This window comes from Leuciscus leuciscus (genome assembly GCF_965113295.1).
Source record: "Leuciscus leuciscus genome assembly, chromosome: 5".
NCBI lineage: Eukaryota > Metazoa > Chordata > Actinopteri > Cypriniformes > Leuciscidae > Leuciscus > Leuciscus leuciscus.
In genome coordinates, this window is record NC_138729.1 from 51,690,950 (window position 1) to 51,704,427 (window position 13,478).

General features: G+C 41.0%; 1 protein-coding gene across 1 annotated transcript in view; it reads right to left on the minus strand.

Annotated features, from left to right (window-relative positions):
- Window positions 1–13,478, minus strand: part of LOC309499786 (cytosolic phospholipase A2 gamma-like) — a 77,527-nt gene that overhangs the window by 29,530 nt on the left and 34,519 nt on the right. The window contains exons 5-9 of the mRNA XM_082171258.1: window positions 5,654–5,855; window positions 2,344–2,446; window positions 2,025–2,165; window positions 1,516–1,581; window positions 221–304 (exon numbers count right to left, since the gene is read on the minus strand). Coding sequence (XP_082027384.1) covers window positions 221–304; window positions 1,516–1,581; window positions 2,025–2,165; window positions 2,344–2,446; window positions 5,654–5,855 — 596 coding nt within the window. The remainder of the gene's footprint in view (window positions 1–220; window positions 305–1,515; window positions 1,582–2,024; window positions 2,166–2,343; window positions 2,447–5,653; window positions 5,856–13,478) is intronic.

Below are 13,478 nucleotides of genomic sequence, written 5' to 3' on the forward strand. Positions count from 1 at the left end.
AAAGGTTCTTCTTTGACATCAGGCTGTAAATCTCGTTTTGGTTCTGATCACGATCAAAAGTTTTATGGAAACTTATAAAGTACATCTCTGTTGCTTACAAGATGAAAATTATTTGTTGGTTAAAGTGGTTTACAAAATCAAATGAGAAGCAGTACAATATGCAGTTTGCATCATATTAGAGACAATTAAGAAAAAAAGAAAATTAAACTAGGGCCAAAACCTGTAATTGGCTTAAATAAATGGCTGACTGGATCTAGGATGTAAGATTTCAAGTTATCCAGCAGACTTTTCAATCCAGAGAACTCTGTAAAGGAGAAGAGAACATTATTAAAAGGTTAGTTCACCCAAAAATGAAAATTCTGTCAGTAATTACTCTCCCTCATGTTGTTCAACCCCGTAAGACCTTCGTTCATCTTCGGAACACAAATTAAGATTTTTTTGATGAAATCTGAGAGCTGTCTCACTCCTTCATAGGCTGCTAGGTAATTGCATATGCCGGCCCAGAAAGTTAGTAAAGACATCGTTAAAATAGTCCAAGTGACTACAGTCTTTCGGATGAGACGTAAAACCGAGATCCTGACTCTCTGTGGTCATTAAAAATCCCATGGCACTTCTCGTAAAGAGTAGGGGTGTAACCCCGGTGTCCTGGCCACATTCCACTCATTGGCCCTTACCAATCATGGCCTCCTAATAATCCCCTTACATTGAATTGGCTCTATCACTCTCTCTCCTCTCTCCACCTATAGCTGGTGTGTGGTGAGCGCACTGGCGCCGTTGTACTGTGGCTGCCGTCGCATCATCCAAGTGGATGCTACACACTGGTGGTGGTTGAGGAGAGATCCCCTGATATGATTGTAAAGCGCTTTGGGTGTACAGTAGTACATATGAAAGCGCTATATAAATGCTTCATTCATTCATTCATTCATTCATACATACAGTGGCTCAGTGGGTTGTACGTCAGAACATAAGCTCACTATTGGCCGACGCTGATGCTGGCCAATAGTGAGCCTCCGTTCTGACGTACAACGCAGAAGCGCTGCGCTGTTACACTACGTCTACAGCTTAGGAGAACGACATGGAAGAGAAGAGATGGTTGAATAAAGTTGTTATTTTTCTTTTCTTTTTTTTTGCACACAAAAAGTATTCTCGTCGCTTGATAAACTTAAGGTTGAGCCACTGTAGTCACTTGGACTATTTTAACAATGTCTTTACTAATTTTCTGGGCCGGCAGATGCAATTACCTAGCAGCCTATGAAGGAGTGAGAAAACTCTCAGATTTAATCAAATATATATTAATTTGTGTTCCGAAGATGAACGAAAGTTTTACGGGGTTGGAACAACATTTCTGAGTGAACTAACCCTTTAAGTGCTTCTTATCAGACAACATAGAATTCTAGTTTGTATTTTTTTTTTTTCAAAACTGAAATAATGTTACCTTATTAGTATTTCTTATTTATTTAAGAAATTTAAGAAAGACAGTAGTTCTGTCTTTTAAGCAAATTATATCAGTTGCACCTTTTATTTTTTCCCAGATGAATTTGTCATTCTCGTCTTCATCAGCTATAGCGCTGCCACACAGAGCTGCAGAAAACACAGTTAAGTGTTTAAAATAAAAAAAAATAAAAAAAACAGCCTCTATTTAGGCTGTGACTCTACGTGTCCTCACCACATTTTCACACACCTTATTTTGACCCCACTATTTTAATGACACATTAAATATTTTAACTGGATATTCATTTAATTTGTGTTTGTCTCATAATGAGAAGCAGTCTGATGCTGATTATGTAATTTGAGCCCTTAAAATGTTCAGCAGGAATAATTGCCTTTTTGAACATCTCTAATTGTAATGTTATTGTTAATATTTCAGTTTAGAAAATTAGCAGATACTACAGCCCTGATCACAGAGACTATTGATCTATTTTAAACTATTCTCTAATTCAGGTCAATGTACAATAGACCATCTGTATAAAGTAATTTTATATAATAAATATGAATAAACTCTCCTTTAAAACAGAGTTTGTTACCTTGCAGGTACAGCATGTCAATCTCAGGCTGGTCCTTGATCTTACAGCCATTTTCAAACTTGCTGCCAAAGTTGGATGTTTTCACAAACGCTCCAGTGAGGGAATAACCGGCTTCATATGGAGTGATCTCAAACCAGGGGTCTGCAGACAGAAACACATCCATATAACAGCTGACACAAACACAGTAACCGTATGTCTTTCTCTCACACACACACACACACACACACACACACACACACACACACACACACACACACACACACACACACACACACACACACACACACACACACACACACACACACACACACACACAGACCTGCATCATTGTTCTGTTTGCATTGCTTGTCGATCGCTGTGTAGATTGGACACGGGTCTTTACTCTGTTGGTTCCACTGATCTGAGAGTGTGTGTTCATTTATCTGAAGAAAACATTTTTTTGCAGCATCATGTTATAATAAGATGACTGTAAGACATTCAATTTCTTCAATTATCAACAACTTCAAGCGATACAACAATAGGTTACTGTCGTAACCCTGGTTCTCTGAAAGATCGAGTGGAGAGATCCACCTATGGGAAGGGCATCCGTACCTGACCTCTGCAGAAGCATCCAATTGCACCAAGACTGGCTAGACAGACAGAAGCGCGCAGCCAATGCCAGTAAGGCCCATCCCCCTTACCTGAGAGCATATAACGACTGCAAGCGCTGCTATTCTCCAGTAAGTATATACGCTTCTCGTGCGGCAAGCGGGGCAAAGCTGGTAGATCTCTCCACTCGATGTTTCAGAGAACCGGGGTTACGACAGTAACCTATTGTTCTCTTTCATCACCTCGTGTTCGAGATCCACCTATGGGAGAGACATGGACAGCTCCCCGATTGCCCAAAATACTCACAGTGAGGTTCTGAAAGCCAGAGAAGGACGGTCGCCCCAGGGAGGCGGTGCCTGACACGTCCCATAATCATGAACCTGCAATCCTGATGCACACACGACTGCTGTGCACATGCAGGACATGAAACACGTATGCAGCACACACACGATAATAACCCCAGCAACACCAATGTGCATATAAATACACCCAGAATAGGAATGGAAATGCATGCTTGGTGACAGGAATGTGCATGGCCTGCCGGCCTGCTTCCCCCATACCTTCAATGGCGCCACGGCTCGGCATATAACAGAGGGATTATCTCCGCCAGCCATGGTGCTTTGGGCCACCTGGGTGCTATCAGAATGATAGACAGGCCCTGCTCTCTCACCCTGGCCAGTGTGGGAATTAACAGGCACAGGGGAGGAAAAGCATACAGCAGCACTCTGGGCCACGGGTGGGCCAGTGCATCTACCCCGAGGGGTGCGTCCACGTCCTTTAGCGAAAAGAACATAGGACAATGGTAGTTTTCGCGCGAGGCAAATAGATCTACGGTTACCTGTCCGAATCTCATCCATAACATATCCACTATCTGCGGGTGAAGGCGCCAATCTCCGTAGATTGGGTTCCCCTCGATAGAAGATCCGCGCCTCTGTTTAGAATGCCCGGAACATGAGTCGCGCGTAACGACAGGAAAACCCGTCTGCTCCACACCAAAAGCTTGTAAGCTAGAGCGTGAAGTTTCGACGAACGCACGCCGCCCTGACGGTTGATATAAGCAACTGCCGTGGTATTGTCGCAGCATACGAGCACATGATGTCCCTGCAGGCGAGGCAGAAAATGATTCAGAGCTTTCCATACAGTCATAAGCTCTAAATAATTTATGTGCGCTGAACGTAGTCTGCTCAGCCACAGACCATTCACCGTTCTGCCCTCCTGGGTGGCACCCCAGCCTGCAACACTTTCTCCTTCGATTCGGCTATAATGAGCCAATCATCTATGTATGTCAGAATCCTCAGACCTGACATTCTCATGGGAGCTAAGCCCGCCTCCGCACACAAACAGAAGCACCGGGGGCTTAGACTGAGCCCAAACTGCAGAACTGTGAATTCGTAACATGTGCCCTGGTAGGCGAAACGAAGAAACTTCCTATGTGGCGGATAAATGCTTATATGGAAGAAAGCATCTTTCAGGTCGACCAATGTGAACCAGTCGTTCTGTTTTATGGCGCGGGCGAGTGAACCATGAGTTAGCATTCTGAAATTGTATTTACTCAAATGTTTGTTCAACACACGAAGGTCCAAGATAGGGCGGAGAGAGCCTAGCCTGGGGGACGCCAGAGGGCGGGATGGCCTCCTCGTCCTCTGAGACCCCAAGAAGGGCCGTGTCATCCTCATCGCCAAAACCGGCCGGTTCGTCGACGAGCGTGAGGTTGCCCACGAAGATGTCCTCTTCGGGGAAAGCGGGATTGGCCCAAATAAGTGAGGAGGCACCCCGGGAGTCCCTCGGTAGTGTGTCGTTGTCACCGTGTCCCCCATCCGAGTCAGAAAGGCCGAGCTCGGAGCACTGGGTTCGCTGCAACTTTGAGAAGGCGTCGTAAAAGCTTCTTGGGCAGCATAAGGCAATGACTGCAATTTTCCGGGTTCTCCAAGGCTTCTTGAGCGTGTTTAAGGCCCAAGCAGACCACGCAGAATGGGTGAAGGTCCTTAGCGGCGATGAGCGCACCACACGCAGCCGGGCAGGCCCGTGATAGGCTGTTCCCCGGAAAAGCGGCGGGTTTAGACAGCGACATACCGGAGAAGAACTCGTGGAAGAAAAATCCGTGGCGAGCAGCTGTGGAAGGAGGAGCAGGTGAAAAATGGTGAGAGCACGGGCGGCTCCGACTATCGACTGTCACGTCTGGCGGAGGCTGATCAGGCGATATGTCCTCCTGAAGACACGAAGGTGAGCAGCGTAATCCAACCGAACTGTGTCAGTGCAGATATCGCGAGAAGCGAATGTCAACTGGAGAATAGCAGCGCTTGCAGCCGTTATATGCCCCTAGGTAAGGGGGCGGGGCCTTACCTGGCATTGGCTGCGCGCTTCTGTCTGTCTAGCCAGACTTGGTGCAATTGGATGCTTCTGCAGAGGTCAGGTACGTATGCCCTTCCCATAGGTGGATTTCGAACACGAGATGATGAAAGAGAACCTACTCATAAAACCTTTTCTCTGAAAGTTCTCTTTATAAAGTGCCAGTATGGCAATCTGAGGAACACAAAAAGGAGCCTCAAGTATCTTCATTTTACAGTGAGATATTATATATATATATATATATATATATATATATATATATATATATAAATATATAATTAGATTTTAAATGATATCTTCTGCCATCTAAAGTTTGGAATTTTTAACTCTCATCTCTCAGTAGGTTGTTGGTTAAAAATGCATGCATGACATTGTCCACACTATCACTATATTTTCAGTTATAGTTGTAGCTGTGAGTTGAAACATTGTTTATTTCCAGGATAAAAAAAAAGATTTCTAAGACTTTGGACCCCTGTAGCAGAGGTTGATTTTCAACAGTTTGATATCTGATCAATGTTACAGTAGTGTTACAGTATTGTTTCCCTTGAGCTTCAAGGGCAATTCCCATTTTCAACAATCTTTTTAAAATAGTCAACATTAGCACATTTACTCAATATGACCACCCAATTAAGATCATGAAATCATGTAAGTCATGAAGGTTGTCATAAATTGTGTAATAAATTGTTACGGACCTCTTTCACATAATTCGTGATGATCATCGCTGCCCAGATGTCAGTCGAACAGTAGAAGTCTTTACCATGGTAATATTTGTACAGTTTAGAAACTTTAACTCCCAAGCTGACTGCAGGACCGCTGAGTCTCTGGATGATCTTGTCTTTCACAGTCTCTAGTTTGGTGGACCAGTCTAGCTCCTGATATAAGGAGGCCATGCACCTTCAGAAGAACAACATGTGCTCTCATTTATGACATTCAACCTGTGTGTGTGTGTGTGTGTGTGTGTGTGTGTGTGTGTGTGTGTGTGTGTGTGTGTGTGTGTGTGTGTAACCGGTTCTACTCGACCTGCTCCGAGTGGGATTCCAAACGTGGTCTCCGGCGTGTGAGGCGGGCGCGCTAACAAGGAGGCTAAAGACCGCAGCCTCTAGTGTCAGTCATAGGTCAAGAGTGCCTCTTGAGATTAGGGAACTCATTTATTAAAGCAGTAGAGAGTGTCATTCTTGTTTTGTAAAGAAAATGAAAACATTGTATAATGCTGATTGTTTTTTGTTTTATGAGTGTGTTCGTTGGGTGAAACCTTTGCTAGTGTTCGTAGGAAGAATAAGTTGATTTGAGACGTGATCACGTGAATTAAAGGAACACGCTGACTTTTTGGGACTTAGCTTATTCACTGTATCCCCCAGAGTTAGATAAGTCCATACATACCCTTCTCATCTCCGTGCGGCCGTAACTCTGTCTGACTCACCCTCCGCTAGCCTAGCTTAGCACAAAGACTGGAGGTAAACGGCTCCAGCTAGCATACTGCTCCCAATAAGTGACAAAATAACGGCAACATTTTCCTATTTACATGTTGTGATTTGTATAGTCACAGCGTGTACAAATAAGAAGGTCAAATAACTCTGGGGGATACGGGGATTAAGCTAAAGTCCCAAAAAGTCGGTGTGTTTTAGTGCATTTAGTTTTAGTGCATTTAGAATGTGAAATTAACTGCTATGTCAAGCTGAAAGTTGCTTGACAGAGTTCTGAAAAAGTAACCAAACTAAGTATTGATAAATGTGTCCTAGCAATTGTAAAAAAAAAAAAAAAAAAAAAAAAATGTAAAGCACAATAGTTTGTTTTTATTGTGATTATACACAAATAAAAGTAAATCATTGACAGTTTCGACATTTCGGTTTCTCTCAACGCAATTTTGACTTATCTTATATTTTGAAAAATATCTTAAATTACTTAAATTAGGCTACTTTATTTTTTTCTACTTTCTTGAGTATAATTACACTTTTACTTGAGTTGAATAAAAATAAATATTTTATAAATTAACCTTAAATTATACGTCTATCTCTGTAAAGCTGCTTTGAAACAATCTACATTGATAAAAGCGCTATATAAATGAAGATGACTTGACTTGATAAATATATTATACAAATAAAATTTATTTTCCACCAAACATAAAAAGTGCTTTGACAAAGATGCCGACGGAGCAACAGGACGAGCTGGACCATTTCAAATTACTGCGGTGGAGCCAATAACAGACAGGTCTGACTCGGGTGCAAAGCCAATCAAAACTTCCAGTCCAGCTGGGGGGCGGGGCGTTCAAACCGCGCTTTGACAGTCAATCACTAGCGCTTGCATTTTGATCACTGATCTATATAGATTGACTGGATAGCTCATGACGTCATAAACAGTGAAGCCACCGCGCCGCCATATTGGTATTCCCTAGTGAGCACCTGAGACCCGCAGTAATGGATTAAAGGGATAGTTCACTTTGAAATTAATTTTTGGTATGTTTTAGCTTACCTCAAGGGCATCCAAGATGTAGGTGTCTTTTTTTCCGCAGTAGTTTCAATTTTGATATTTTTAGGTCAAACCGTTCTTGTCTGTCAGTCATATAATGCAGGTCTATGGTCACGGTCTCAAAACACAAGCACAGAGTCCAAATTAAAACAATTCCCCGTCGTCCAAATTAAACAATTCCCCATCGTAAGTACACATTGATGGCCTAAGACACGAAACGAGCGGTTTGTGTGAGAAAACGAACAGTATTTATATCGTTTTTACCTCTTATACGCAGACATGTCCGAGTGATCTGATCTGACGTGTACGCAGACTGGTGTAAGTCTGTTTGACGCACCCACCGCTAGCCTAGCTTAGCACAAAGACTGGAGGTAAATGGCTACAGCTAGCATACTAATCCCAATAAGTGACAAAATAACGCTAACATTTTCCTATTTACATGTTGTGATTTGTATAGCCACAGTGTGTACAAATAACAAGGTCATATGAGACACAGACATTTTTTAAACGTTTAAATACTGGGAACTATTTTCTCAGAAGGCGAAGCACTACTACTTGGGCGGAGTGATTAGCGCAGCACCCGAGAAGCGCCGTTCCGTCAACAAAACCAACGTGACTAACTAGCTAGTAGCGAACGTGATTCGTGATCATGGCTGACTTTGAGGAATTGTCAGAGGATTTTTATTTGGTATCAAACCAAGATCCAGAACCATATCGTTTTGAGCCAGAATACACAGACGAGGAGTTACAAACTTTGGAAGCTCATAGACAAGATGCCGAACAGACTGAGGTCGAGGGGAGAATCAGAACGGGAGTAGCCTACTATTTCACAAACAAGGTCACTGTTTCTCAAAAATGAAAACTGCCCATCCCCCCCTCCAATTCATTAGCAAGTTGAAGGCTACAGTCCTGAAAGTTACCATTAGCGCCGCTTATTTGTTACTGGGACGATAGAGCGCGTTTGTGACAACACAATACTAACATTACAGGGGATACATGGAGCCCGGGAACAACTGTAATAGTAGTGAGCACCCTATTCATGTAATAGTGTCACTAAGGTTACATTACATCTAGCTAATGGCACTGTAACAGTAGGCTAGTCATCTAAAAACATAACGGAACACTTACCGCAGCCACAGGTGATCCACTTTGTCCTGTCTTTACTATCGATGGGATGGCCGTATCCTTCAGCACACGTTTCATGGTCCGTGTGGCAAATTCCATTTTTTTAAAATAGTCGTCCTCAGTGAAATGTTCTGAGCAAACGCGATAGTCCTTGATGATGTCTACAGGTGTGTTTGGATCTATATCCAGAGCAAGTAGCCATTGATTCATCAGGTCAGCGTTTTTGGTTGGAATTCTATGAAACATCATGGTATTACCTGGTCTCCCCTGTTTATTGTCGCAGCTCTTTACAATACAGCGAACACCCATGATTGTAAACTTTGCATTTACTATCTAGTAATTGCTGACTCTATTACTCCAACTCTTCGCAAACTCTCTGCTCCTCACCACGGCGCTTCTCGGGTGCTGCGCTAATCACTCCGCCTAAGTAGCAGTGCTTCGCCTTCTGAGAAAATAGTTCCCAGTATTTAAACGTTTAAAAAATGGCTGTGTCTCATATGACCTTGTTATTTGTACACACTGTGACTATACAAATCACAACATGTAAATAGGAAAATGTTGGCGTTATTTTGTCACTTATTGGGATTAGTATGCTAGCTGTAGCCATTTACATCCAGTCTTTGTGCAAAGCTAGGCTAGCGGTGGGTGCGTCAAACAGACTTACAGCACGCACGGAGATGAAAAAGGTATGTATGGACTTAAGCTAAAGTCCCAAAAAGTCGAAGTGTTCCTTTAATTGTGATTATTGCTGCTCTGAGGTTTCTTATAGGCTACTGTTGACTGTTTTATTGTTTTATTTGTTTTTGTTTTTTGAAGAAGCATTACTCTTGCCTCGGAGAAAACAACACGGGAATAGCGACAATTGTGCATATAAATTACTACTTACAGGGCTTGAATTACAACCTGTGGGCAGTTTTTCTACATCCTTTTGTGAATGTCGTTTTACACTTGGATGTTGCACACATAGACAGTAAAAGAAATGGACACAGCTACCCCATTGGATTCAACGGAGAAAAGTGAAGTCAATTAGAAGCACTCACTTCCTGATGGCTGAGTGTACTGCGCAGACTCAAACTGAGCTTGACGACGTAGATGTGACGTGAGTAACCTGTCTGTCTTTCAGTAGCTGTGCCAAGAGAAATCTGAATCATTCCCTTCCGAAACTTGCAGAGACGGAGAGCGTGAGTAAGAGGTGTCCATGAGCTAGGAGCAGGAGCAACTTTTGCTAAGTATTCTGATTAATTATTTTGTCATTTTGCCTCCACGTCCCCCCGATTGCCCGCGAGCTTCTCCTCCTGTCCATACGGTAATTTCTCTACTGTGCGACAGAGAGTCGCGTGGTTGTGACGCAATCATCATTAGCCTATTTTTACAAAAACTGCTTCTACGGGGCCATAACGTAAGATTCAAGGTAATGGAGCCTTTTATACATTTTCGTGTTTCTTTAGAAATAAATAATGGACAAATGGAATCTTTAAACGCCTCAGATGTAAAGTTATTCGTTGTCAATGTGACGCCAAAATGAATGGGAATCATTGGAATGCTAACAGCAGGTGATGGTCTGCTAATCAATGGCGGCGCCCGGGGAAGCTTCAGTTTTTTCTGAAACATTACCCCCTTGGATGCACAGCGGGTCATCTTAAAATTGCCGTCGGAACTACCAGTCTCTGTATAACAGCCGTTGGAGCCCTCTGCTGGTAGGGAATCATAAGATGGCCGCTGGAACACTTCCGGTGGCTTCACTGCCTACTGGCAGTTTAGAACGTCATGAGCTTATGGCATATTACTTAACAATTAGTTAATAGTCATGTGCCTCAACAAGTAAAGTCATAACATAATGTTAACTGAATCATAATAACATAAACATAATTTGCAAATCATTAGTTAATGATTAATTAAAGCAGACAACTGGAAGTTGAAGTACATTGTTTTGACCAACTGTGGTAATTAACGCATTAATTTTCACTTTTTTATAAATTTCACTTTTAGTTAATAAAATAAGTTATTAAGGAATTAATACATTATGACACATTTAATTAATAACAATTCATATATTACTTAATCTATTAATCATTTAGAATCTTTATTAGTTGGTGATGCAGTAATCATTAATTAATGGTTTAGTTCTTCATGAGTCATACATTAACACATGATTATCTGTGCATTAGTTAATGTAAGCATGAATTACAGTTTTTCTCGATTGTTTACACACATTTTCTGGTACTTGAGACACAATGACCACAACATGTAACTCATTCACCAACCCCTGAACCAATTCTGCTAAACTACAAGAACAATTCCTGCTTTACACTCAAATTGCAGTTCTAAAACACACTTTTTTCAAAACACTACACACAATTCACACTGCACTTTTGGCACAATTTTCATGCAGAAAATCTCTTGTTTTCACAAGGAACACACTGCCATTCAAATATGCACACTGACTCATCACATGGGCAAACACCCGTCACACAGTTTTACAGTTATAATCAGAGCTTTAGCATAAAGGGCAACAGGTCAGCTCTTCAGTGGAGCAATGGATGCCAACATTGGATTATTTTTTTTTTTTACTGTAACTGTATACAGTAAATTCTTCTGTTGTTTTGTATGTAGACCACTGTATGTACAACTTTGTGTTGGTTGGGATGTACACTGTGTACATTGTTTTTGTGGGAAAAATAAAATATATTTGTTACCATGTATTTGTGTGTTATGAGTATAAAAACAATATTCTCACATATTTTACAACACACTTATGTATGTACTGTCTGTAGTAAGTGTAACACTGAACAAAAAAAGGCCTAAGTCATTATGATGAATGGAGAAGAAGTGTTTTCCATTCATTATAGTGTTTTACATTGAGCACATCAGTGTTCAACTGGTTCTTATAAATGTCTATTCATTTGATGGTTTGTGTGTGTCATTTGAAAACAAAATACCATTTTGAGAAGAAATAACATTGTTTTGAATGTAAAGTTTCATTTTGCAGGAGAATTGAGGGGTTTTGCCCATTGTGTGTGTTTTTTTGGATTTGTGTGTAGAGTTCTGAGAATATGAGGCATGCTTTCAGAAAATGTGTGTAAACAATCGAGAAAAACTGTAATGCAGATGAGTGCACCTGTATTGTAAAGTGTTACCATTATTTCTTAAGTAGCAATACTTTTACCTAAGTACAGTTTTTAGTACTCTTTCCACCACTGGGCTAATCCTCCAACAGGACCCCGATTTCGGCCTCTCTAAAATTATTTTCCTTGCCGCTTGCCATTCTTAAAGGACAAGTTCGGTATTTTACACTTAAAGCCCTGTTTACAGATCGTATCTGATGAAATAGAACGGTTAAGATTAAAATTTGGACACATGCTCCTGTCCCGAGAATTTTAGGTTTATTTCGCTTTTGTGGACCTATTTTGCCAAACGCGTCACACCCGTGATTCTTCCGTTGAGAGCTTGAATAATAGACACTCCAGCCCAGTTGGTGGCGATAATGCACCTTTGCCAATTGCAAGCAAACCACAGGCATTTCATTGAATACACAGAAGAAGCAGAAGAAGATGCGGCGGAGTAATACCGTAAAGGTGCTGCGGTCTCACAGCACGTCCTATTAAGTCAATGGAGTTGGACAAAAACTACGATAAAACCTGTTGGAATGCATATTTTTCAGCGATTTTTGAGTGAACATATCAGTGAACACCCCTGACCACTCGGTGAGTTTCACGTCTTTGTAAACGAAAGTTTAATGTGTTTTTAGGACGGAATCTTCCAGTGCACATAGACAACCATTGTGGGGGTGGGGGGGTGAAGCGAAATAAACCTAAAATTCTCGGGACAGCAGCATGTGTCCAAATTTTAATCTTAACCGTTCTATTTCATCAGATACGATCTGTAAACAGGGCTTTAAGTGTAAAATACCGAACTTGTCCTTTAAGTAAAGGATTTGGATGTTAATGATATTAATTAGGGGGCATTTACATGTCTGAAACCATTCAGCTGAGCACAATTTCAAGATAATTTGCGATGTATAGAAGACAGGCGTATGCACGTTTTTTTTAACGTTCTTTTTATCGGAATCACATGTACGCACATTTGAGAAGTGATCATGAATCAAATGTAGGACGGTTTCTACGCAAGATTTTATAAATGAGGCCCCAGGGAGCAGGGCCGGAGCGTGCACTTCTGCCGCTCTAGGCGAAAAACATTTGTGCCGCCCCTAGGGCTGGTCCGAATACCATGTTTTGAGCTTCGAAGCTGCGGTAGTAATGAACATCGAATATTCAAAGCTTCGAGAGGGTGCTGTCTGAACATATTATTCTCTCTAATAAAGGCAGGAATCTCTATGTGTCTATATGTCCGTTTGCATTTTGATTATTTCGAGAACCGTTCATCCAATCGACTTCACAAGGGAGTGCAGTGTCGCATTTGGTGGTGCAATATAGATGGACACGCGAGACACGACACGTTCAGAATTAATAAACTTTTAGTAAACTACAGAACACCGCGAGCGGGAAGCGGCGCACCTCAAGCGGGCAGGGCTTATATACTTGACGCACGCTGCACTAGCAATATAAAACGCACACACACATGTCTGTTAAATTAAGCAATACTTTAAGGTAGTCTATATTTTTCTGACTAACAAATTACTGACACAGTAAAGGGTAGATTTAAATAAAGAAAAACAAAATTTAAATAAAGAAAAACACTAAATGTAAAATTTAAATAAAGAAAAAACTCAATTTAAATAAAGAAAAAACCCATTTAAATAAAGAAAAAACTAAATTTAAAATTTAAATAAAGAAAAAACTAAATTTAAAATTTAAATAAAGAAAAAACTAAATTTAAATAAAGTAAAACTCAATTTAAATAAAGAAAAAACCCATTTAAATAAAGAAAAAACTAAATTTAAAATTTAAATAAAGAAAAAACTAAATT